The sequence below is a fragment of the Phocoena sinus genome, chromosome 5, assembly GCF_008692025.1.
Source record: "Phocoena sinus isolate mPhoSin1 chromosome 5, mPhoSin1.pri, whole genome shotgun sequence".
NCBI lineage: Eukaryota > Metazoa > Chordata > Mammalia > Artiodactyla > Phocoenidae > Phocoena > Phocoena sinus.
The window spans coordinates 71,843,150-71,870,996 of record NC_045767.1 but is presented as its reverse complement, the minus strand read 5'-3'; the positions used below and the strand labels follow the sequence as shown (position 1 = coordinate 71,870,996).

The window sequence follows — 27,847 nt, the reverse complement described above, 5'->3', positions numbered from 1 at the left end:
TGTTTCAGACTTTGAAAGGTGGGCTATCATTGAGACTCCATCAGGATCTTTTTTTCTACAGATATTTATTAAACCTCATCTGTCCTCAGAATGCCGTGCCAGGCACTGCCTCAAGCTCACACTGAATTATACAGCCCTGCAACAGCTAAACGTCCTCACATGTTTGTGACGTGATCGCCCTCTAGTGGCTAATGTCAGTCAGGCTTGTCAGTGAGTCTACTGCTTAAGATATAAAAGTCTATGGATACCATAAATCATAGAATTTGAGGTTGCCAGATAGTTGAGAGTTTCTCTTGCTTAGCACTTTGTGAAGAACGCCTTTATGAAGGAAGCAAAACAACCTCACCACATTCAGTAAAGATCTCAGAATAATATATGATCATAACTTAATCCTTTCATCTCCCTTGACTCTGAGACACTTAAAGCCTATATCTTATCCTAAATCAAAATCGATACATCCCACATATCAAAAGAGAGAAAAGTTATACATGTGATATGCCTATTAATCATCTCAAGGAAACAAACTCATAAAAAGTTAAAACTTCATAGGGTAGTTGAGGAAGAAGAGAGAAAGAAAAGACATCTACAGGGAAAAAGAGACTGCATCAAAATATGTGTGAATGATCCCATTTTTGTAAAATTTTAAGTTTATTAAAGAAATTAAGAAAAATATAGAGTGTGAGCTGCCTCTACTGATTTGTAAGATGGTCGTGACAGGTAATCAAGCAACAAAAGCAAGCTGAAGAGGAAACCCATCTTTTGGCATTGAGGGAAGTTAAGAGAGAGGGAGGTGGGGAGATGAGCTTTTCCTATATGTGTCTTTGTATTGTTTTCATTGTTATAAGGAATATGCATTTTTTGTGTATAATCTGAACTCGAAACATTTCAGTGTTTCTCCTCTTTCACAAATCAAAGAAGTGGTAAGCTGAACCAACCCCATACCTCCTCTGTCTCTTTTTCTTTTCTCCACCCTGTGGGCATCCTCAGGATTATGCCAGCTTTAGAGTGTTACTTCTTCCTCAATAAACTGGGAGTCTTACGTACTTGGTCCGTGAGATTTTTCAGTCTGGCCAGTATCAGGCTCCTTCCTTATCAGCATAATCTCCGCAAAGCCCTCAGACTCTTTACATTACGAAATAGTCCCAGAGCTGTTTTAATATTTCACTGCAGTCCTTATTGCTAATCTGTTTGCCTGCATACCATTTCCTAGTCAAATAATTAAATTTAATTTGAATAATTACTCTTAATAAGGCATGAAATCTCTGGTGGACCTGAGCTGATTCTACCAAGACACTCCCTTGATTTCCTCTCTCCTCTGGGAATGAAGCACATCCACCGCAGACAGAGAGGGGACAGAGAGCCTTTCCACTGCATTCCACCAAACCTGCCCAAACCCCGCTTATCCTGGGAAGGCTTCCCAAGCTGCTCCTATCCACCCTGTCTCTCCGGGCTCTAGCCTTTTGTTCAGTCCCACTAGCCTAGCCTGTTCATGTTATACCGCAGCTACCTGCATGTGTCTTTCTTCCTCTGGAGACTTAGAGTGCTTCAATGCCAGGGATTCTATTTTGCATTATTTTTACATTTTAAAGTGCCTAGGATAGTTTCTGATACCTCCCCGCTCCTTTCCTTCCTTAATTCTCACACTATGCTTGGTGAAGACTTTGAGATCAAGAAATAAGTTCTCCAGGGAACTATATTCAATGTCTTGTAATAAACTATACTGGAAAAGAATCTGAAAAACAATTAATTTTATATATATACGTGTGTGTGTTTATGAATCGCTTTGCTGTACACCAGAAACTAACACAACATTGTAAATCAACTATACTTCAATTAAAGAAAAGAAATGAGGTCTCATTTCACAAAACTCTCAAATCGTATGGGGAAGGCAAGTAAGTAAAGAGTAGAGCAGAGGGTAATGAGTGCATGGCATGCACACCCTGGAGATGGTCTGGAGCTCAGCGGAGACTCCTACTAGGAGTGGAAGGGGAAGAGTGGTTGGCCAGAAAGCCTTCCTGGAAAAGGGGTTTGTGCTGAGTGCTGCGGAACAAGGAGAAATTAGCTTAGAGGGGAGGATGGGGAAGGATGATTCCAATCAGCAGTTGCCCTATGTACCTGGCAGCTAGAACCATGATTGCATCTGAGGGGTGATTACAAGTGTGTGAAGGAAAGAAGGGGATAAAAGCTAACAGGGCCCACAAAGGACGCATGCAATTCTTAAAATGTCTGGTGTCGCCAAGGAAATATTGCTGGCGAGGTAGTCATGGGTGACGAGGCTGGAAAGTTAGGCTGTGATTTGGAGTGTGAAATAGCCTTGGATGCCAAGCTAAAGGGTTAGGGGTTATCTCATTGGCAATGGATAGCTAATGAATCTCAGCCTCCTCTTGCCCTGAAATTGTATAGCCTTATACACTGATCAACAATAAAATGTATAGAAAAAAGTCATCTAATTGCCTATTTAGCCAAATTCATTGATTTTTTTAAATGGCTGTGAAGGTGGCGGGGAATACACTAGTTTAGAAGTAATGGATAAATCAGAAGACAAATTAAAGTGAGTAAAAGGAATCAGATAAGTGGAGCCGAGGGAAAAAATTGAGAAAGACTCTAAAACATGCATTCTGGACAGTGTGCTAGCAGCTCCATATACAGAAATGAATCTTGGTTTGTCAAGACACTTCATTGACCACACTATTTACCTTTTGATGGCAATCTCATATACTACTTACATCTAGTCTTAGCTACTTCCAAGAAAGAGGGTACGATAGACTTTTAAAAATAAATTTATTTATTTATCTATTTATTTATTTTGCGGTACGCGGGCCTCTCACTGCTGTGGCCCCTCCTGTTGCGGAGCACAGGCTCCGGACACGCAGGTTCAGTGGCCATGGCTCACAGGCCCAGCCGCTCCGCGGCATGTGGGATCTTCCCGGACTGGGGCACGAACCCGTGTCCCCTGCATCGGCAGGCGGACTCTCAACCACTGCGCCACCAGGGAAGCCCTAGACTTTAATTTTGTAAGTTTTAAAGAAATTGTTTTCCATGTGAAATTTAAAAATATAATATGTATCTGTATGTGTGTTTTTTTGTTAGGTCAGTGTGAACCAATTACGTTGGAACTCTGCATGAATTTGCCCTACAACCATACAAATTATCCAAATTACCTCGGCCACAGGACTCAAAAGGAAGCATCCATCAGCTGGGAGTCTTCTCTTTTCCCTGCACTTGTTCAAACCAACTGTTACAAATACCTCATGTTCTTTGCTTGCACCATCTTGGTACCAAAGTGTGACAAGAATACAAGCCAGCGTATCCCTCCTTGCAGGTAATACATTGGGGTCTCCCCCAGGCATCCTCATTTTCCCTCAAGGAGAACCAAGGGAATGAAGACATAGTTTGAGTTTAGACAAAGTACATACTTTGCCAACAAGTCCTGTATTTAACAAATTACCTATTTAAAAAGTAAAGAAGTAGGAATTCTAAAATGAATATCTGAGTAAGGATTCATCAGTAAAATACCAAACCAGAGAGATATGAACTGCCTTTTATAATAATTCATGGACTTTAATCAAATGAAATCACAAGTGTTTCATTTTGTTGGATCAGGAAGCGGTTTTTAAAATGTGAGTCAGCAGTAAGGGTGTGTCTGCCTGTTTCTCTGGCAGTGTTGATGTATTTTAAATGCTGCCTTCTGATAGCATCAAAAGTTAGGAGACATTACACAAAGAGTGGGCTTAAGGAGTCATCACACCAAACTCACAGGATGGACGGGGGATGGACGCTGATGTTCTTTTACCTGGTTAGATGAAATACAGGACGGTATTTCAAGAGTGTGGCTTGAACTTAGGATATGAGTGATGCCCTACGGGTTAAGATTATTACTCTGGTGTCCACCTCCTGATTCAAATCCTGGCTCTTCTGTAGCTGCTTATAGCCCGAGACAGGTTCCTCAGTCTCTCCCAGCCTCAGTTTCTTTACCTGTAAGATCAGGATAGTGGTGGTGGTTGGGTTGGGTTGTTGTGAGATTAGATGAATGTACATAAATGTAAAGTGGTGCCCATTGATTGTAAGCCCAGAATAAACAAAGCTCTGATGTCAGGACAGGAGCGCAACTAACTGCTTTGTGGCAGTTTGGTCCCTCTTCTATGCTGTGTGTTCAGGGTCATAGCCAGAGAATGTGCACCTACAAGGTGGCTGTCACAGAGGTGAGGGCTGCTTTTCTCAGGGCTGTTTTCCATCAAGGGGTGAATACACAGATGTGCCTGCCTAAGTATGAGTGGTAACTATGGAAACCATATGTTGGGATCAGAAGTCAGAGCTTTAAGAAAAAGCAAGAATATCAATACAGTGGACAGATGGGAAAACAGTAAATTATATGCCAAATATCAAATGGATGACAAGGTAGGGCCATCTATAGAGTTGGGACAGGATGCAATAAAATTTAAAAATGATTTGGGGGAACTAAACAAATTATACAAATAGAGTGAAATTTAATGTTGGCTGTGCAAACATAATTCTGAACATTTCTACTAAATGCCTTTTAAAGTATCACTAATAAAACGTCTGCCAGTTTTATGTTAACAAGTTATTTATAAATCTTATTCTACTTTTCCTAAGCAAGGCTAATGATAGTGAATAATTACTTTCAGTAGTACTTAACAAATTCTTGTATTTGACTTTCTTTTCATATGTGTATAAGAATTTCCCTATTGCAGTGTTCTCTGGAACAAATTTATATCCACATATGATTGATAATTTTAGGACTTAGGTTTCATATTAAAATGCCTAAGATAAGACTGATCCTGAAATACTATTCAATAAACATTTTTGAATAAGTGTTTAGAATAAACATTTTGAATAAAGTGTTGAACTTCTAGACACTTGAGTTTTGTTTCTTAGGTGTACACATACACGTACATCTTTCACTTTCAGTGGCTATCAAAGTGAGTTTTACATTCTGATATTTGTAAGAAAAATTTTTGGATTATGACAAGAATAATATACTGATATGCTCATGGGGTAACACATAATTCCTTTGGCCAAGCTTGGTTATTGATCTTAAAATTCAGTTTTTAAGCTATGAGTTGGAAAATATCTAACATTCTTGAGCCCTTAAAATGTGCTGAATACTTCAGTGTAGTTATCATCCTCAAAATAACCTTTTAGGACTACTGTCTCTATGGCTGAGCACTGCACAGATTATTATAAGAACAGGTGTGCCAGGGAGTTGTAGTGCCACATATTATATTTCCATTTTATAGGGAAAAAAAAAAGTGGTAGAGTCAGGCACTACCTGACTTCCATCTAAATTAGGTATCGTTTGGTTAATTTAAAATAGCAGCAATTGAGTTATATACATTTTTATATTAATCTGCAACAAAACTATTCAGTCCAACAGAGAGTTATTAAACACCGTTGAGCTTCCCATTTTTGCAAACCTAAATGGGAATGCCATGGCTTTGTCTTTGCCCCAAATTCCTAGGCTAAACCAGCATCAAGTTATGCTCTATCTTAACTTAACTTATCTTATCTTACTTATCTTAACTTAAATCTAGACAGACTTAAATCTAGACAGAGCCTTTTCTGAAACGTCTCCATTCAATTGCTAACCATTCCTTACCTGTTGAAATTAACTTAGTGGTTTAAAGTTTGAAACTTTTAAGAAATGAGAATGTATTTAAAGGGAAATAAAAAATTTGCCTAGGAACGAACTTTCATTATGTCTACTTAAAAAAAAAAATCCGTAACTAATTTCTTGGTAATATATTGAGGCAAACTGTTTTTTTCTTTCCCCATAGGAAGTAAAGCCATCTTCTTTGAGACATGCTGATACCTCAATTTTAAAATATTCTGGTACAAATGAGATAATACACATAAAAGCACCTAGTACAACGCTTAGTATGTCTTTTCTTTAACAAAGACCAACAAACTTCATTTTTTACCAACTTGAGCTCAATACAGATGGGTTTGGTGTAAGCTGAAGTAATAATGCCTTAGGTAAACCAGGTTGGCACAGGAAATGGCTCACATCCCAGGGCACCACAGGGGGCTGAGGCTGAGGGTGTTGTATAGATTCCATGACCTTTGGTGGCAGACTGTCCAAGTGATTTTGGGGGCTTCCCTGCTTAAAACAAAAAACACTGGAGTGTGTCTGCCTGAAAGACAGAAGAGAAAATGAGAAAGGCAAACTGGAGGAGGGAATCCGTGTTCTGGGAACATCTCTATTTCCATTTCTGCAATGAAGTTTCTTTTGGTGAAAGTATGTTTCTGGAATGTATCCCCCTTGTAGCGATATTACTCAGTTTGGTTTCCCAAATATCTATTGTGTATATGTGCATTCATATATATACATTGGTATGCACACACACTGCATACACACACCACATATACACGCCAGCCCATAGCCATACAGAATTAAAACCCTACATAGAGGCCTAACATCAGGTGTAGCTGTTTCCGCTTGTAATATTTTGTCTTTCTCGCTCTTTTAGAGCTCTGTGTGAGCATTCCAAAGAACGCTGTGAGTCTGTTCTTGGGATTGTGGGCCTACAATGGCCAGAAGACACAGATTGCAATCAATTTCCAGAGGAAAATTCAGACAGTCAAACCTGTCTAATGCCTGATGACGATGTGGAAGGTTAATTTTTAAATTAATTACAATGGGGTATCTAACATGGATGAATATATCAGCTACTTTGAGAAGTTTCTCTGTTGTTATTTGTATTTAGTTACCAGTAGAAAGGCTGCATAGGTGGTGAATCTATAAACTTGATTACATTGAAGAATTTGATACCCATCTGTTAGACATTGTCTTCATTTAAAAAATAAATTGCAGAGATGACTTTAATACTCTAGGTATTTATTTTAAACACACTTAACTCACAGAGTCCATTATATATGGATGCTGCTTTTATACTAGGGCCCCTGTAGGTAATGGTGAAGATCATGCCTTGGTTCCTTCAAGCGCAAAGCATTCAGGGACCGTGGCAATGTAGGATAATCAAGTAGAGAAATGGGATCAAGGACCTGCCCACTAGGTGGAAAGATTAGGATGGGAAACAATATGACACATTAAAGGTAAGCCAGCTGGGTAGTTAGAAGCATTGACTTCATAGGACATTTCAGGCTCCAGCAATTGTTAGGCTGTCCATTCGGAAAGAGAGTTCATTGCTGGAAAGCATAAAGACACAAAACAGCTGATCTGAAGAGGTGATGTCAAGGATGAAGGGGAAAGATGCTGATAGGCAGACAGAAGAAAGCCAAGTAAACTTTGACAGTTTCAGCTTTGTGAAGGACCATCCTTATGTTCAGTGATAACTCCTCCACAACATCCCACATGTAAATGGATAAATTAGCTGATGGTTCTGGGTTTTCTGTCTGTTGACAGTAATATGGCCCACTGCTTTTAACAGAATGCTCACCTAGTCACTTCAAGTGCAGCTCAGGACGGTGTGTTCTGGCTTCCAGAAGATGTGATGGCCAGGCTGACTGTGATGATGATAGTGATGAAGAAAACTGTGGTATGTATGTGAGATAGCACTTTTCTTGAATGTACACTAATAACTCGTTAGGATAAGGGATTGTGTTAAAATATGTCCATTGTTTACTGACAGTTGTAAGTAGTGACTAGGATTGAATGCTAGGGCATTTACCTCTTAAATTATCAAATGGCAAAACATGCATTATAAGTGTTTTTCCTGTTAATTCCATTGATTTCCCCTAAATTACACTTCTGCTTATAACCTTGATGACATATGTGCAAACTCTTAGTAAAAGAAGAAGCTCTTCACAAATGTAAGAGATTATTTTTATTGAGAGATTCTAAAGCAGTTGTCATCTGTTTTAAGGTCAGAATAATAGTGTCCTTGCCTATGATTCCCATATTCTTAAATAGGCATCTAGACACACAAAGACAGAGTGCAGGCTCTAACATTCAAATTTAATTGGGATTTATCTTCATGCCCTCTCTGATTTTTGTCTCTGTCAGCAAAGGATAAAACTCTTCCTGACATTTCTGCCTTTGAACTCCAAAATCACCAATGGAAAGGCCAGAAATGCCAGTGGCAATTTAAGTGGAGCTAATTCCCATTTTATTTCCCTGCAAACCTTTGTACTTGTAACCTCAAAGTGTGTCAGGGAATAGAAAACAGACAGTGCTCTTTACTGAGCAATATTTTAGAGTAAAGCAAAATGATTGAAGGGCTACCCCAGAGAATAGTTTGGTTATGATTATTTAGCTTGTTCTGCTTAAAAAACCTGACACTTTTTGCCACTGAAAGCACATGAGGCAATGCATCTTTTGAAATCATTTTATTCTTTTGGCTTTTGAGGGATGAAATATTGCCTTGCTTCCCAAAATGAGTTTTCCATAGTAGACATTGCCCTTCTGGTCCAGACAAAATGTCACAAGCAATCAACTGAAATCCTATCAGCTACTATAAATATGGATAAGTGCATCTTCTAGAAAATTAGAACTGTCAGAATGATGGTAATTTTGTTAGGGAGGAACATACAGTGTTTTGAGAAGCTACTGTTGTTTGCTTTGTTTGTGGTCTGTATGTAAAGAAATAAATCAAAACTCATTGAATATCCCTTATATAAATGATTTATTAAGAATCTATTGGGGGCTTCCCTGGTGGCGCAGTGGTTGAGAGTCTGCCTGCCGATGCAGGGGACGCGGGTTCGTGCCCCGGTCCGGGAGGATCCCACATGCCGCGGAGCGGCTGGGCCCGTGAGCCATGGCCGCTGAGCCTGCGCATCCGGAGCCTGTGCTCCGCAACGGGAGAGGCCACAGCGGTGAGAGGCGCGCATACCTCAAAAAAAAAAAATCTATTGGATTTTTTTCACTACACTATGGCTTTGATGGGTTATGGTATTCTGAGATGCAAGTTAAAATAGATTATCTTAGATTGTCCAAAGAGGTTACATGATACTTCCTTGGGTGGCTAGACCGAAATTTGCAGTAGGGGACTAAATATTTGAGAAATGTAAAAATTTAGTCTCAAAAAGAGTCTTATGAAGATTAAATGGTCTGAGTTCTAGAGTATATTCTGTAAAAAAGAAATTTAAAGCACTATAGGGTACAAGTGATCCTAAAATGTCAGGTTTCTAGTTAAGTAATGAGTTTTTGTCAGTACTTTAATCTCACAATTAACGGCTCATGAGAACTATCGAATAAATTGTCTAATCTCTATAAAGCACTCAAAAGACTGACGATGTTATTGAGAGTTCTGGTTAAGGAAAGTTAAAAGTCAGTAATAAATGAATACATTTGGAGCATTAATTGCCCCAACAGTATTAATCTATGAGAGAATTCTCATTAAGTTTTCCAAAGCAACTGGGCCGCATGCACGCGTTTGAATGGGCACGTCCCATGCTCTGGGAGAACACAGCAGTTAAAATCAAATGAAGAAGTCCCGCAGTAGAGGAAGGCCCAATGGAGGACTACTGGGAAATCCTCGGATTCCCATTTTGCCTACTTGCGCAGTTTGTCCCTCTGTTTCCATGGGCGTGGATAGGCATACCATCTGGTAATACAAACACCAGCTCCAGCAAAGCTGGGTTTCACTCCAAGCTTCCTGTCTTTCTGATTTATTCCGTCCATTGTGGAGTGGAATGCACTTAAATGCTTGGGCTTTCCTGAATACTATGACTATTAACTATTCACTTTCACACATCTGCAGCTCCTCCAAAATTTTAACAACATTATTGGGTTTTCCCTTCAAAACAGTACTTCTTTAATTTAATTATAAAATAATTGATGTGTTGGAAATTTACGCTGTTTCTCTGACACTTCTGCAGCAGGAAAACACGGAGGTCAAAGCACACCATTTGTAAATACACTTTTAAAATACATGCGTTAAACATTTGGCAGTAAGTAGTGTTGGTTTTTGGCAGTTCTATAACCTTGTTGGACAATCAACAGTTAGTTCTTATCCACATTAACTGTCTGCAGAGTTTTGAAAGTGGCGAGAGGTGGATAGGTAACCAACGTATAGAGCTTGTTTGGTGAATCTTCATCTTCATTATGTTTTCTGGGCAACTGCACATGGATATGGTATGGGACGTTCCTTATTCCGTTGGCCCAGACAGATTTGTTGAGCCTGGTGTCAATGCATACATCTGGAAATCTCATCTCCTTCATGGCAAATATCTGGATTTCTTTGAGTGCCCTAGGGGTGCGCTTCTTGAAAGCCACTGCATGGATTCACTTGTGAACGTCGACAGTGTTTTCTCTGGTCACCACCTCATTGATGGTGGACCAGCCCTTCTTCTCGCTTCCCTTCTTTGTGGGAGCCATCCAGCTGGGCTGGGAGTAATGTTGTTCTGAAGTGTCTCCTGCTCTTGTGGTAAATTTTTGTTGTTGAAGTTGTACTGATTGTATAATTGTTAGTGTAAACAACAGTCGGAAGTATTGTCATTATTAGAAATGTTTTCAGCAAGCGTTTGGAAGAATTATGTAAATATGAACATATCATTCCAGAATTGCTTCATGGGAGAGAAGTCTAAAAGATAGGAGTGATTTACAGAGTCAGTACTGCGTCAGTACAGAAGCACTTCCTTGTCTTAAAGTGATAGTTTGTCATTAATTGAACATCTACTATGTAGATGAAGCTGGCTGTAGATCTAGCAACTGGATGAAAGAAGCTTATTTTCAATCTGACATTTACCAAGCATTGATATCTAATCAATGGAGAAAAAGGTGCAGATCTGGGCAGAGAAATGAACAAGAAGGGCATAAAGGAAAGGCGAGCTAAAGAAAATAACAATGAGATTATATTTCTGAGCTTTGCCTTCATGCTATAGATCTGAGTTTGTGAGATTGAAGTTAGCTTCTGCTAGGCCTATGTCCACAATTGGATGAGCTATACCAGCAGGAACAAGGTGGTACCTGAGCTATGATGGGAGCAGCGAGTCTTCTCAATGGGTCAGTTAAATGAGAATATAGCTCAGTTTTTTTATATCTGCTGGAGAAATAAAATGCTTCATTACATGAATATAACATCACAATTACTAATTGATCACTCTTCTACATAAAAGGGTATACAACATACAGAGAAAGGTAGACAATCCAAATGCGAGTGTCCTTAAGGACCTTTCTGTTTATCTTCAAATAATTAAAAACCATTTCATCATCTACCTTCGATCTCCTCTGGGGTGATAGATAAAATGCAGTAAAATCTTTCTTTATAACCTGAACCTCTTCTTGGAGTCAAAACCCCTTTAGGCTGTGTTTAAAGCCTCTGGCTCTGATATTTATAGGTTTTACAGCTTGATTTTATAAGTTTTCCAAAAGACTTTTTTTCCCTAACTGTTTGGACTCCTTAATAGTATTTGTGTATTTCTCACAGAGAAGGACTTTACTGTGTTTTTCTTTTAAATACCCAGAGAGCCAGTCTCTTTGTCCCTTTGCTTGTGGAAGAGACCGATTTCCTGCTCTGTGACTAGAAGACAGAGTGAGGGTCATTGTGTTCATCTCATGTCGCATACCCACAAATGTACTTTCAGAAGGAGTCTTAGGATTGACCTCTGATCACATTTAATCCTTCATGCTAAGGAAGAGACATTCTCCTTCTCTTTAGATATTTTGCTACTTGGCTAACTCTTTGCTATCTGATTTGGTGTCTTGGGCAGGCAGCCTGGAATGGTAGAGTGCTCTCTGTAGACCTAGACTTGGATTTAAATCCAGACTCAGCACTTAGAGGCTGTGTGACTTTTGGCCAGTCACTTAACTTCTCTGGGCCTCAGTTTTCTCACCTGTAACATTTAGAGAAGCACGCTTTATCCCGCACAGTTTGGAATGCTTATAACATGCCTTACTCAGTTCTCAGAGGGCAATAACCAAGAGCCCACCTGCCACAGTGCTAGGAAATCCAGGAGGCAAGTCCCCTTACAGGTCACCTCAGGGATCTCCCTTGAGGGAAGGAGTCCTGTCTAGCTTGGTATTATCTCTGACAGACCAAGGTCTTATTTATGGCAGAGGAGGGCAGACTGGCATGTCAGTCCAAAGCACAGGCTGGGCAGAGTCCCTGATTTATATAGTGAATGTGGGCATCTGGGTGGAGCCTCGTCCTTGAGGTAGTGCTTGTTTTGGTGGTGGATGTCCCCATCTCCAGGATTACGGTCCCTGAGGGTGGCTCCCACCCTGCAATTTAAAGCCCTTTCAAAATCTTCATCCTGCCTCTTCACAGGGTACTCAGACAGCACGTCTTGAAGAGGATGACATGAAGATGGTGCCCCGAAAAGGGGTGTGACTAAGGAATTGGGAGGTCCACTGGGGCTTTCTGGTCAAAGATGGGAGCTCTGTGACTTGTGCTGTCATTGCTGCCCCTGACGGTTAGGCCCAGAGTTCGGGGAGGGAGACAGCTCCTTTGTTCGGGCTGCTACCACAGATGCTGCGGCTGTTCTTTGAGATCTGGGCTCCATGGCCCAGGGTCACGGGCTCTGGAGGGGCCGTCACACCTGCCAGGCCTGAACCTCACTGCTCAGCTCCCTTGATTTGCTCTGAGGTCACATCCACAGCCACTGGGGCAGCTGCTGGCCGAAGACGAGCAGCTCTACCCTGACAACACTTTATTTGATGTAGCTCAAGTTAGCAGCCCTGATGAGTGGACCCACTTACTCTGTACTGGCATCACTGAAAGCTTCTTAGAGTTCAAGAGACATCTGCTTTAAGGTGCTTTGCCTTCTTCACCTATAATGACAACTGTTTGGATAGAGAAAAAAGGTGCCCCAGTTCAGGTGGGATCTGCCTCTGACAGGGAAGCCCGCGTCGCAGAGATTTTGTGAAACTGAGAGAGAAAGTGAAGAACCCAGCAGAACGCTTAGCACACTTAGGGTTGACGAACCATTATGCTTTGCCCAGTACTGAGGGGGGTTTCTTGGAAGCAGGGATGTTTAGTGCTCAAACAGGCAAACTGGGATGAGTTGGTCACTTTAGCAATACACGGTGGCCTCTGTGAGTGGGCGTAGCCATTATGTCTGTACGGGGGGAGGTGGCGGTTATTCTGACATCAACAATTATTTGGTTTCATGACCTACAGCTGCATTAAATATCTCATCCTATCCATACCTAGTTTTAATTTTTAATGGAGTCATACCCTTTTCCTTTTAAAGCATACCTTTAAAGCATAATTACACCAAAAATGCCACTTTAAAGAGAGAATGATTTTTTCACAAAATCATAATTGTATCTTCCATGTGCCTCATGTCTTGACCTTTTCATCCTACTTCATTTATGTTCATCATAACTCCACAAAGGAGGCATTAGGCCACACAAACTTTTATTAGAAAAGAGAAGATACAGAAGGGAAATTACTGCCTATAGAGTACTCATTTTGTCTTTATAGCAACCCTTTGTAGCAGGTGTTATTATTACTGTTTAGAGCTATGGAAACTGAGGTTCAGAGAAATTAAGGAACTTATCCAAGGTCATACAGCTAATGAGATTTGGAGCTAAGGTTCAAATCCAGATGTCTGACTCTAAGCTTTGTTTCCTTTGCTCTTACCTCTAATGCATACTGAGGACAGCAACTAAAGGCTTGCACCTGCTTCCCTACTGGATCTTTCTCTGTAAGGCTGGATTTGGAGCAATCTGTTTATTTTCTCTAAATCTCAGTTTCTTTACTAAGAAAATGGTGATTGTAATTCTGACATTATGGTATTATTGTAAGAATTAAAACTAATATCTAGAAGGTGGATTTATAGTGGATAATAAATGTTATCTCTTATTATTACCATCTGTGAGCATACAGGTCTTATGTCCCAGTAGATCGACTTTTGTGATCTTTTATCATTTCATTCCAAGTGTCCACATTCTTCTCTGTACTCTTAGGAATGTACCTTGTGAACAGTCAGAAAGACTCATGCTGTTTTCTCTCACCATCTACTAGCAAGTGATGTGGTTTGTGATGAGTCTCCTTGCCAGAACATTCCAGATGATGTATTCTTGTTTTTGTTTTTGTTTTTTTTTGTTTTTTGTTTTTTTTTGCGGTACACGGGCCTCTCACTGTTGTGGCCTCTCCCGTTGCGGAGCACAGGCTCCAGACGCTCAGGCTCAATGGCCATGGCTCACGGGCCCAGCTGCTCAGCGGCATGTGGGATCTTCCCGGACCGGGGCACGAACCCATGTCCCCTGCATCAGCAGGCGGACTCTCAACCACTGCGCTACCAGGGAAGCCCCAGATGATGTATTCTTGGTTAGCTGAAAACTCCAGATTATATTCCCATGAGTTCCTAGAATGGATGTCCCTGGGCCTAAAACCATTCTAGATGGTCAGCTAGTGAAGGCCTCTCACTATTTCCTACAGTTTTGCAGTCACATACTCTACTGCTGTCCTATATTTTTGAATGGTGAAAGACTTTAAATCTAATTTTATCCCATAGTAAAAATTTCTCTTCTGGGGACTTATTTTGATAACTTTTCAATGAGAATTTTTTGTAAGGCAGATTATTTTCTCATACGGGACTCCAAGAAACCTAAGTCAGTCATCTATGACATTTCTCTGAATGATTTGTACCAGATCAAATGAGAAGTAGCATCTCTAAAGAAACCCATTAGGGCTTCCCTGGTGGTGCAGCGGTTGAGAGTCCGCCTGCTGATGCAGGGGATGCGGGTTCGTGCCCCGGTCTGGGAAGATCCCACATGCCGCTGAGCGGCTGGGCCCGTGAGCCATGGCCGCTGAGCCTGCGCGTCCGGAGCCTGTGCTCCGCAACGGGAGAGGCCACAACAGTGAGAGGCCCGCGTACCGCAAAAAAAAAAAAAAAAAAAAAAAAAAAGAAACCCCTTATTTCATCACTGCTTGGCATTTCATTCACCTTACACTAAATTACCTTTCCCTGGGAATGAGAGACTTTTCGTTCCTTACGTGAAATGAAGTTCCATTTAAGATTCACGTGTATCGAGGTCCTGCTGAGGGCTAGCTGCTGTTCTAGGCAGGGGGGTTCAGGATGCTCAAAGGTGAATACATGTGGTCTCTTCCTTCTCGCCCCTCACAGCCTGGTGAGGGTCATGGATCCAACCGGCGTGACAAGAACACATCAGACCCTTGGCATGTTCTAGCGGACGTATAAATGCGCTGTCTGTGAAGCAAATGACATTTATTAAGTTCATTGTAAGAGCTTGTTATTGTATAGGCAAATTACAGTTCAAGCTTATAGTCCTGGTCTTAGGCAAATTATGTTCTTTTCTCAGGTTAACTGATAAAGTTCCTAACATGAGATTTCTGGCTGCGTGACTGAAGTAATGGCTCTTGAGCTAGTTTTGCAGATATTTGGCATATGGGAGGAGCCTCTTCTGCTAAACACACAGATGGCCTCGCCATTTGTTGATTGAAATTACATTTTAAGATAATATGCATTTAGATCGCTAGGTTTTGGCATATTTGCCTTAAAGCGTTAACTCATCATTTTATAGATGTGTCTTATATGTTGGCAAATTGGCTTAGAAAGCAAAAGGAACAGCTAAAGATGAACGTTAAAGTACAGTTGCTTTTTCTTTTTTTTTTTTCCGATTTCCCATATGTCACTTTTGATCTTCTCCTGGGAGAGCTGTACTATTTATAATGCAGTTTGGAGATTACCAAGCATTTCTGCTTTCAAAATTACATTTTCCACGGTATACAGGAGTCAAAACTTGTTAAGGAAAAGGAAATCATACCTTTATATTGTAACTTTTTTACATTGCTTGATCAAAGTTGTTATTTTCACCTTCACATCTATTGCAAATAATCTTTCCTTCTGTCTCCAGGATGTAAAGAGAGAGATCTTTGGGAATGTCCATCTAACAAGCAATGTCTGAAGCACACAGTCGTCTGTGATGGGTTCCCAGACTGCCCTGATCACATGGATGAAAAGAATTGCTGTAAGTGCTTACCGTGAATTTGTGAATGTGACGTTTTATTTTAAACACTAATTACCTCTCATTTTGAATGTAAGTGAGAAATTTGGAAATATGTATCAAAAGCTTTTTGTATTTTCAGACCTTTTGATTAAAACTCCACTTGTAAAAATATATGCCAAGAATACAATCAAACGTGTAAAATGTATGCATAATGATATTAGTCTAGCATGATTTATAACACGGAAAAAAATTAAACCACCCCAAGTATCCAAAAATAGGGGGAACATAAAATACAGCCATAAAATGAAATAATATGCAAACATTAAAAATTAAATTAGAAGGATAATTTCTCGTGGGTTCATTACATATCATTAGATGAATAAAACAAAGCATAAAGAATTATGTGTACTATTGTCCTGAGTTTTGAACGTACATATAACCACATAGAAAAAGATCAGAAGGGCATAATAGAAAGTTTACAATTGTAATCCCTGAATGGTGGAATTATTAAGTTTCTGTGCTTTTCTGTCTTTTCTACATATTCTGAATGAATGGCCAGTAGTTTTAGAATCAGAAAAAAAATCTCCTAAGATGCATTACCTACTAGTAACAGAAAGCCCAACTCAAACAGACTTAAGCAATGAAGAAGCAATTATTCTTTTATTATCCTGTGTTTTGCATATGCCTTATATTATCATATTAAAAATCAAGTGTAGGGCCAGATACAGGAGCTCAGCACCTCTTCTGGGATTCTTTACATTTGCTCGACCTCTAGCTGCCTCCTACCAGAGTCCAAAGATGGCTGCCAAGAGCACCTGGTGTGCCATGCTTCCCTGGTCATAGCCGCTAGGAAGGAGAGAGAACCTCACCCTCATCTCTGGAATATCACTTAGGGCTTCACTCAGATTGGCCAACTTTGAGCTGGGTCCCAGCTAGCAGTCAGCTATTGTTGTGTGGATTCCAAAAAACACCACCTAAACAGCTGAACTGCAAAAAGAAGCATCTTTAGGGAGAACCAATTAGAAAAAGATGCTGTTTCTTCAGGCTAGGACACGTGGCCTGGACAGTGGGGTTTGGGCAGGAACTTCCTTGGAAAGCACAACCTACAAAACCACAGGCCAAGACCCTGATCTCGGATCCCATCTTTACTCCTAGACTAATAACTGTAGTCAGAGAAAAAAAAATTGTAGTCAGAAAAATGCCATGTCTTGCTTAAACGAATCAAGATCTTGCCGTGGAGCAGGGGCTGGTGTGCGGGCCTGAATAAATTCATGTTCCCTTAAAAAAGGAGGACTCAGGGGTTGGGGAAGTGGGGTGGGATGAACTGGGAGGTTGGGATTGACATAGATACACTACCATGTGTAAAATAGATAGCTAGCGGGAACCCGCTGTAGAGCACAGGGAGATCAGCTCGGTGCTCTGTGGTGACCTGGATGGGGGTGGGCATGGGAGGGAGGTCCAAGAGGAAGGGGATATGTGTATACATATAGCTGATTCACTCCGTTGTACAGCAGAAACTAACACAACATTGTGAAGCAGCTATACCCCAATAAAAAATAAATACATTTTCTAAAAGGGAGGAAGAAAAGTAATAGATGCTAGGTAGGCAATCAAGGAGTTTTGCCATAGTTTTTAAAAACCCTAGAGAGAATTAGTGTGTGACTCTGAGAGTCATTTAATACTAGAGATTAAAAAGGAATAAAATTACCCATAAATGTGGACAGAGCTGGTTTTCATCCTAGGGTGACTTCAGTCCACTCATGCCCAGTGCTCTGTTCCTGCCACTTCAGATTTTAGCCCTATGTTCTAATCTTTGGTATTTCTGCTGCTCTGGGTACCACTTCTTCAACCCAGTAGTTAGAACTAGAGAATCTCATCACTTGGAGACAGTAGTTCTGTTTAAATCCTTGCTGTTTGTATGGATGGACCTCTCAGAAATGAGATTTTATCAGTTCTGCTCTTCGATCTTGACACCTGTTTGGAGGTGTGGGTGACCACATCTTGTCTTCCTTAGTTGCTCCTGCTGGCAAACCATGATGTGCCTGTTAGTGATAATCACATTCATTCCTAAAATGTTTGTCTCCTCACTTCTTGTTCCCTTGCCAGCATTTTGCCAAGATGATGAGCTAGAATGTGCAAACCACGAGTGTGTGTCACGTGACCGGTGGTGTGACGGCGAAGCCGACTGCATAGACAGTTCCGACGAGTGGGACTGTGGTGAGCTGATTGTTTCTGCCATCTGCTCTATGCTCTAATGCCTGGCAGCCATTTAAGCTAAATGAATCCTAACTGGTTTCACAGATCTTACGAAGTTCATCTATTCTGGTTTACTATTATAAAAGCTGCCAGTGGTGATTTGTACATGTTATTTCCAACTCACGGAACACTTCCCCACAAGTTACTTCTCTGTTTGAAATGTCTATCTTATATGTAAAAATATTTGGGTTCACATTGTTTTGATGATATAACTTTTCATTTGAATATAATTTTTTAAAAACTCTTTATTATCACCCATTATAAATTATCAATAGTCAGTCATTCTTGTATCATTGACACCTCCTGGAAGAGGATACTGAAGTGGTCTTCCATCTTCCCTGGATTCTCGCTCCAGATCCAGATGAGACTTCTATCTACTCCCTTACATGGACAGGACTTAAAGGCATCTCTCACCAGTATCCCAATGTTGCAGTTTATCATCTTGAGTTTGGTTCATTCTATCGTCCCACACTCATCCCTGTTTCCATTCCCTTGGCCCTTATTTCAGTCCTTTGCATCATCTGGCCAAATCACGGTTATGATGTATATTGTCATTAATTGTGCAGTGTTTCCATGAACAATCTATGGTGTATGAAGTACAGAGGATGCTCTTTGATAAAAGAGGAATTAGTGCATATGCCAAATTAATCCGAAATTAACACATCCCTCTCACACACTTGCATTCTCACAAGCTTTCTTGAAAGGAAACGATTTGAATGAAGTTACAACTGGCTCCTTCTAATTATGCAAGTGCTTGGGTAAACTCATGGGAATGGGGCCTGCCTGTGGCCGTCTTGTAACTCATAATGAATAGTTAAGAACTGCCTGTCTCTTTCACCAGAGCCTCTAGTTCTTGGAGGGCAGAGAACACATCTAATTCATTTTTCCATCCCCCGCCACACGGCAATCAGTGATTGGCACAGGGTAAGAACTCACCAAATGGTTCTTAGCTAAAAGAAATAAAAATGAATGTCTGCAAGTAAAGCAAAAGCATGTTATCATTCGGTGTCATGAGAAGAAATGTTTTAAGTTAGGGTTCCCCCCACTTTTTTCCCCTCAGTGACCCTCTCTGCAAATGTGAACTCCTCGTCATTCCTGACCGCTCACAGATCTGCCATGGAACACCACGTGTGTGCGGATGGCTGGCAGGAGACGTTGAGTCAGCTGGCCTGCAAGCAGATGGGTTTAGGGTAAGGTCAGTAGTTTGTAGCCCTGATGAATTTCTCAGAGGGCTTCACGGAACTTGGCAATAATATCTTCCTTATGAATGCAGAGTGAGTTAGTGCTCTCAAACCTAGCCCTCCAAAGCATGGGAAATGGATCAGGTGAGAGAACTGTATTTGATTACAGGCACCTGCTCTCAAGAGTGCGGGTTTCTGAAAACCTACTTTGATAAAGCCTCTAAAAGTAAATGAAGTCATTGTATTTTAAGGACTTGTGAAATGAAATGCTTTTATTACTTAAAAAAGCATTAAGATGGTTTCCTCTGAGGAAACTGGATGGGAAAATCTTGCGATCCCCGCCCCCAAGAGGTTATTGAAAATTCCTTTTTAAGCAACACAAATCTTTTTAATAAGTTGAGAAATAGAACTTGAAGTTGCTGGTATTTCAATTTACCCTGTGTAATGTAGGAAATGTAAATTAAGAAAGAGTTCACCATTTTTGCTTCTTAGAATGAAAAGCCACTCACTCTGGCTTTGATACAAACACACTGAAATCAATACTTTTAAAGTTGGATTCTTGGTGCAGGGTTTTCTTTTCTAGTTCTATTGGGGTTGGAAAACAATAATTGAAAGGTCTTAGAATATATATGTGAGTGTGTTTATACATATAAACATATAAACACACACATATATTTTTTCTTTACCTATGATGGATGTGAGATTTGGGGGAAATATAGAAATGATGGAAATAAAAGATAAAGGATTTATAAAATTCTAGAATAAAAAATTGAGTAAATGTCACTTCCCAGGATTCCACAGAGCAAACTTGAAGTAATTTTACAGTAATGAGCCATCCAATTATGGGAGAGCAACTGGCAGCCCATTTTTGCTATCCCAGTTTGAAGAATTACGTAAATACCGGCATCTTTAGCCCATTTTTCCCATGTAAAGTCCCACATCTTTGGAAAATTGAGTAACTGATGACATAAGAAGAGAGTTTTAAACTTTGCCAGAGTGGAAAAATTATATTTGCCAAGATCGATTAAATTATACTTTATTTTCACCACATCCTTATTGTGTTTAAATGAAAGGGGATATGACTGTGATCAGAGATAGATTAAGAGCTTTTTGAAGGAGCTTTGCTTTCCTCTCACCAGACACAAGGTTATTTCTTTTTCTGTTTTTTGCATCTCACTTTATTTCTTTTTATTTATTATATATTTTTAACATCTTTATTGGAGTATAATTGCTCTACAATGGTGTGTTAGTTTCTGCTTTATAACAAAGTGAATCAGTTATACATATACATATGTCCCCATATCTCTTCCCTCTTGCATCTCCCTCCCTCCCACCCTCCCTATCCCACCCCTCTAGGTGGTCACAAAGCACCGAGCTGATCTCTCTGTGCTACGCGGCTGCTTCCCACTAGCTATCTATTTTACATTTGGTAGTGTATATATGTCCATGCCACTCTCTCACTTCGTCCCAGCTTACCCTTCCACCTCCCTGTGTCCCCCTCCTCAAGTCCATTCTCTACGTCTGCATCTTTATTCCTGTCCTGCCCCTAGGTTCTTCAGAACCATTTTTTTTTTTAGATTCCATATATATATGTTAATATACGGTATTTGTGTTTCTCTTTCTGACTTACTTCACTCTGTATGACAGACTCTAGGTCCTTCCACCTCACTACAAGTAACTCAATTTCGTTTCTTTTTATGGCTGAGTAATATTCCATTGTATATATGTGCCACATCTTCTTTATCCATTCATCTGTCGATGGACACTTAGGTTGCTTCCATGTCCTGGCTATTGTAAATAGAGCTGCAGTGAACATTGTGGAATGTGACTCTTTTTGAATTATGGTTTTCTCAGGGTATATGCCCAGTAGTGGGATTGCTGGGTCAAATTCTAGTTCTATTTTTAGTTTTTTAAGGAACCTCCATACTGTTCTCCATAGTGGCTGTATCAATTTACATTCCCAACAAGGTTATTTCTTAATAAGAAAACTTGATTATGTAATGACAGATAACTTCACTGAGAGTTCTGAAGGAGCGTCGGAACTACAAAGATTTTATAACCAGAAAATTCTTTTGACAAAAGCCACCTTGTTCTGTTGAAAATGGAATGGATCATGTTTAAAATATTCTACTTTATATTTCTGCTAATTTTTTGAATATTGGACTTAAATTTTTTATTGTGGTAAAATGCATGACATAAAACTCACCATTTTAACCATTTTAAAGTGTACAATTCAGTGGCATTTAGTATATTCATAATGCTATGCAACCATCACCATTATCTGATTTAGTTCACTAAGTATAATGTTTTCATGCATCCATGTATCAGTACTTTATTTCTGCTTATGGCTGAATAATATCCCATTGTGTGGATACACCATATTTTTAAATCTATTCATCCATTGATGAATTCCTCCACTTTAGTGGTCTCTACCTTTGGCTACTGTGTGCATATTGGATTTTGAAAAAAATCTCTTTGCTCCATTTCCTTAACATACTGGGAAAATGTCATTGCAATATCTTAGGCATTTAAAATCTAAGATAGATGTTTAGATTTTTTAAAGATAACTTTATTTCATAGGAGGGCTAGGAAAATTTGAGAGAGCAGTGTGGTTGGAAAACCGTAACTGTTATTTGACCTGAGTTAATGGGTAAGAAGTGATTCACCTTCTAAGTAAATGAGAACAAAAGGTAACCTTCGTGTTTTTGTACTCCTGGCTTGCCTGCACGTTTACTCTTCAGTTTACGTGGGTGGCTCATGAATTGACAGAGATCTGGACAACCAGGCTAGGGCAGGAACACAGAAAATGGGCGAGACGAGGCCAAATTCCTGCTGTGGCAATGGGATGCTTAGGAAGCTGCTGTCACCACTGTCCCTGGAGACCAGTTGCTGTGTTGCAGACTCACAGTTCTGCCGCTGGTGCTTCAAATTAACTCTAAGTAACCCTGCACCTTTTGAGTCATTTCTTCCACATTCAAAGTCCCTAATAGGAGGGTCTCTTTGGCCACGGCTAGACATTGACCTACACTCCAGCTGCCAGAGGGAGGGGAGAGGGATGAGTTGTCCTCTTTTAGCTTCTGGAGTGGAGTGTCCACTCCATGGGCCTCCCTTGATACTGTCAAACATACTCTGCATCCAAAACTTGAAGTTTAAAAAACAACCCCAACTAATTCTATTCAGTGTCTTTCTCCTTGTTTTTTGAGCATCAGCTTGTGGGTCTTATACAGGAGTAGGCACTGTGTGGAGGATGCACAGGTGAATAACATCATCAAAGAGCTTATAATGTGGTGGGGAAGACATACTATCTTGATACTATAATATAAATTCATTAAATCATTCATTCAGTAAACATTTAAGAGAAAAGCACTGTCACATAGTATCCAAAACGAACATACCTTAACTCCAAATAGATCACTCAGCTACTTCAAGGGGTATATTTTGTAGCTAGTTTGTTTAAAATGCAGATCTACACCAAATTACGTGTTTTGCAGGGATTCTACTGAGATGCTTTCATGATAGAAGCAGTTGATTAAAAACACCTGCACTTAGAGTTTTTCAGACCTAAATCATGCTTTCCATGTCTAACAGCAGAAATGCTAGGCTATCAACTAAGTGCTTGTCCAAATGAGAGGATTCAGAGTTCTTTTCTGAATCTGAAAACACTTTACCCCCATCTGCAGGTATCTCTAGAGTTCACCCCAGCTGGAAATATGATGACTATTTGATTAGACAAGGGTATAAATCAAGCCCCTAAATTCTCATGACAGTATATTGACTTTGCTACCTGCGTGTCCAGTATCAGAAACATATGGGCATTTATTTAATCAACAGTACAAATCAGAATTTAGACTGCCCTCTAATACTTGCCAAATGTTCAGTTGAGACATCTGGTATCTGAGGAAGTTGGTCTAAGGGAATGTGATTCTCTGTGTCTCTTGGCCTCATAAGCTTACCTCTATAAAAGTTAGATCATCTGGAAATAGGCTGTACTATTTTGGCAAAAATTCCTTTGTAGAGTTAGTCGCAATTTTATTTGATGCCCTAATCTTTTAGAGTTTGTCAACAGAAGAAACATCCTTCCAAAGAATGTTTCTGGGGCTTCCCTGGTGGCGCAGTGGTTGGGAGTCCGCCTGCCGATGCGGGGGACACGGGTTCGTGCCCCGGTCCGGGAGGATCCCACATGCCGCGGAGCGGCTGGGCCGTACACAGACCCTGCGCGTCCGGAGGCTGTGCTCCGCGGCGGGAGGGGCCACAGCAGTGAGAGGCCCGCGTACGGCAAAAAAAAAAAAAAAAAAGAATGTTTCTGTGTCTTGGGCAAAACCGCAAAGACGGTATCTATTATATTACCTAATAGCCCCTGATATAAGGATTTACATTGTAATTTTTCCTAACATGTACTCCCAGGACAAAGCTTCTAACTTCACATTTCATTTGTCGTGTAAGAACTATTTAATCCAGGATGGTTTCCTTATTGATTGACTTCCATGATGCTCGGAGACACGTTCAGTCCTCTGTAGTAGTCAGTCTAGCCCAGGTTGCTGGTCCTGTACATGGAAACCATGGAAAGGAAGTTCAAAACCTTGTAGTTGTTTTATTAAAAATTAAGATATAATTCAGATACCATAAAACTCACTGTTGAAAAGTGTACAATTCAGTTGTTTTTAGTATGGTCACAAAATAGTTGTAATCATCATCACTGTCTAATTCCAGAACATTTTCATCACTCAAAAAAGAAACTCCATGCTCATTAGCAGTCACTCTCCATTTCTCCTTCCCTTCAGCCCTTAAAATGTACTAATCTACTTTCTGTCTCTATAGATTTGCCTATTGTGCACATTTCACGTATAGAATCATGCAAAATATTTTTTGTCTGACTTCTTTCACTTAGCAAAATGCTTTTAAGGTTCATCCATGTTGCACTGTGTATCAGTACGCCGTTCCTGTTTATGGCTGAATAATATTCTCTTGTGTAGATAGAGCCACAATTTGATTATCCATTCATCATTTGATGGCCATTTTGGTTGTTTCCACTTTTGAGCTCTTATGCATAATGCTGCTATGAACATTCATGTACAAGTTTTTGTGTGAGCATATGTTTTCATTTCTCTTGGGTGTATACTTAAGACTAGAATTACCGGGTCGAGTGGTAACTCTATGGTTAAATTTTTGAATGACTGCCAAACTGTTTTCCAAAGAGGCCACACCACTTTATACTCTACCAGCAATGCATGAGAGTTCCAGTTTCTCCATCTCCTCACCAACACTTGTTCTTGTTCATATTTTTGATGGTCTGCATTCAATGTATTCAAAAATGATATTGTTCGTTTTTTGATCTGGGTGACCGAGAGAGGGAATATATAGAGAGGAGATAAGGAGATCAAGGACTGAGCCCTAACATTGAGGGGATCAGAGAAGAGAAGCAGCAAGCCAAAGGAGATGAAAAAGAACAACTAGTGCAGTAGGAGTGTGTGGTATCCTGAAAGACAATTGAAGAAAGCACATAAAGGAAGAAGTGAGGGTCAGTTCTATCAAATGCTGCTGAGAAGTAAAATGAGGACTGAAAATGACTATTGGTTTCAGCAACGTGCATGTCATTGATGTGAGCAGTTTCAGTAGAGTGAGGGGGCAAACACCTAAGAGATAGTAGGAAGAGAGAAAAGACAGTAAGTGTAGAACTCTTTGGGGAAATTTTGCCAAAAAGAGAAGCAAAGAAGGATGAGCAGTGACTGGTGAAGGAAATAGGGTTAGGAGATCTTTGGTCCCTCCGTTTCCCTAAAAGCTCTCACTATCCCATGACTGAATTTCTAATAGAGCCCTACCGGCTGTAATACAAACATCATGTTCGATTGCTATAGACTGAGTGTTCATGTCCCCCCCAAATTCATATGTGAAATCCTAACCCCCAGTGTGAAGGTATGAAGCAGCAGGGCCTTCAAGAGGTGATTGGGACGTGAGAATGGAGCCCTCAAGAATGGGATTAGTAACTTATACAAGAGACTGCACTGAGTTTCCTCTTACCTTTCTTCATGTGATGACATAGCAAGAAGATGGCTGTCTGTGACTGAGGAAATGGGCCTTCACCAGACACCAAATCTACTATTACCTTGACCTTGGACTTCCAGCCTCTGGAACTGTAGGAGATAAATCCCTGTTGTTTATAAGCCACCCAGTCTATGGCAATTTGTTATAGAGGCCTGAATGGACTAAGGCAGAAATAAATCATTTTCTGTCAAAGGTCTTTTTTCATTTGACACTTTTTTTTAACCAAATAAGTTTTCCAACTGGCAGACCCGCCGTAAACTAGCTCATCTTTCTTCAACTTCATATCCTTGTATGTGCTCCTCTGCTCTTTCTGTACTGTCTGGTCTTTTATCTGTGCTCTGTAGACACATTCCTTCCTGCTTCTGCCTCTGTGTCCATAGATGCATTGTTTTTACATTCCCTATCCAAATTCTCCAGGGCCTCACTCAAGGCTCATGACTTCTGCGAAGACTTTCTCATCTCCTTGACCTCTTTTGCCCCTGAATTTCCTGTGGTACTTAAAAATCAGTACTACACGGTATCCCTCTTAATTCTACAGCTGTATATCATTTGTATATATTTTTTGATTCTTCATTTATTTCCCAGAATAGGTTACAGAGAATAATAATGGCCAACCTTGGGCTTCCCTGGTGGCGCAGTGGTTGAGAGTCCGCGTGCCGATGCAGGGGACGCGGGTTTGTGCCCCGGTCCGGGAGGATCCCACATGCCGCAGAGCGGCTGGGTCCGTGAGCCATGGCCACTGAGCCTGCACGTCCGGAGCCTGTGCTCCGCAACGGGAGAGGCCACAACAGTGAGAGGCCCGCGTACTGCAAAAAAAAATAATAATAAAAAAATAATAATGGCCAACCTTAATTATGTGCCAGGCTGTTCTGAGTACTTGATAAGTATTATCTCAGTTTATCCACATTGTAATCCTATAAGACAAGTAGTATTGTTATTTCTATTTTATGTATGAGGAAACTGAGGATTAGAGAGGCCAAGGAACTTTGCTAAGTTGCAGAAAAATACAGAGCTAGGATGTAAGTCCAAGCAAGTGGAAGAGATCTCTTGGGTACTAGGAGTAGATCCCCTATGGCACCCAGTTCTTCAGTAAAAATGCCATGACTGATGTGGCCAACCAGCTTCTTAAACGTAAACCTCATTTAGTATTGCTTTATGTAGGTGTTTTGTGGTAGATCTTAACATCACCTTGTGATCTTACTGTAGGATTTTTAAGTGGATAGCAGTGAGGAGGTGGTGGTGGTGGAAATTCATCATGCAGGACCATGATCTAAGTGTTTTTCACTTTCTTTTTTTTTTTGCGGTACGCAGGCCTCTCACTGTTGTGGCCTCTCCCGTTGCGGAGCACAGGCTCCGGACGCTCACGCTCAGCGGCCATGGCTCACGGGCCCAGCCGCTCCGCGGCATGTGGGATCCTCCCGGACTGGGGCACGAACCCATGTCCCCTGCATTGGCAGGCGGACTCTCAAGCACTGTGCCACCAGGGAAGCCCTGTTTTTCACTTTTTGAAAAGTCATATAGTAATAAGTACATGCTTGTCGTATTCTAAGTAGACGTCAGCTGAGGCAAATCCACGAAGTGTTGTTTTCTTTCACATGCAGCTTCGTAGCTTCTCTGGCAGACATGTGGTTTGGGCATGGGAAATTAATTTCTTAACACATTCCCAAGAAGCTGCTAGCTAAATGAGTGCCTGGATGAGAAGAAAATCATAAAGTCCAATGTGTGAGTGTAGAATTCTCTGGAACATGCTGTTCGGAGCTAAGGAAGAAGAAGAAGTTTCCTGAAAAAGTGCTACATCCTAAAGGAAGAGGAAATATTTTTTAAGGCCTTCCATGAGACCACTAGGTATGAGGCTTTCATAAGCGACAGCAAGGTGAGTCTACCAGTTATCCTAAGAGCATTTCCACGTGATCACCATCAGCAAGCTCTGCCAAGAATTCGGATTATTTGTTAGCAAACTGAATCTCAAACTGTGTCAGTTGGGTTAATGAATAACTTATGAAAGTAAATGGAAACTTCTCAGTGGTGTAGGGAAATTCACCATTATTAACTGGAATAAAACTATGCTAGATCCTGGATTAAGCACATTTTTTTTACTCTCTTACATTCCATTTTGTGATAAAAATGTTCACCATTAAAAAATAGATTCACATCAGGATTTATAAAATCAAAGATGGTTGCCATGAATTCTCCAGAATTGTCAAAACACGCCTTTCCACCAAAAATATCAGGGCTAATTGTGAGCAAGAAGGTCTTGGAATGGGGAAGAATCAATCTCCGTAAAGTCTTTGGGGGCATCAGATTCTCTGGTCATCATAGTGCATTGCCATTGGCAGGAATATGAATGGGTCCTAGGTAAGTAAGAACATGATTTACAACTTGAGAATCCACCAGAAATTAACCAGAAAGACCTGTGTTATTTCTGTTAGAAGTCCTTATATGGCAGCATCCCCCTTTTGGAACTACACCAGAGTCTCCTGGTGATGACTTAACTTCTTCATGTTTTCTTTGAAACCTACTGCAATTTGAC

General features: G+C 40.5%; 1 protein-coding gene and 1 pseudogene across 1 annotated transcript in view; one reads left to right on the top strand and one right to left on the bottom strand.

Moving 5' to 3' along the window:
• CORIN (corin, serine peptidase) overlaps nt 1–27,847 on the top strand; it is a 222,651-nt gene that overhangs the window by 148,463 nt on the left and 46,341 nt on the right. Inside the window, exons 10-15 of the mRNA XM_032632658.1 lie at nt 3,091–3,322; nt 6,489–6,634; nt 7,410–7,517; nt 15,746–15,859; nt 17,945–18,055; nt 19,155–19,284. Coding sequence (XP_032488549.1) covers nt 3,091–3,322; nt 6,489–6,634; nt 7,410–7,517; nt 15,746–15,859; nt 17,945–18,055; nt 19,155–19,284 — 841 coding nt within the window. The remainder of the gene's footprint in view (nt 1–3,090; nt 3,323–6,488; nt 6,635–7,409; nt 7,518–15,745; nt 15,860–17,944; nt 18,056–19,154; nt 19,285–27,847) is intronic.
• Nucleotides 9,923–10,297, bottom strand: LOC116754227 (annotated as a pseudogene).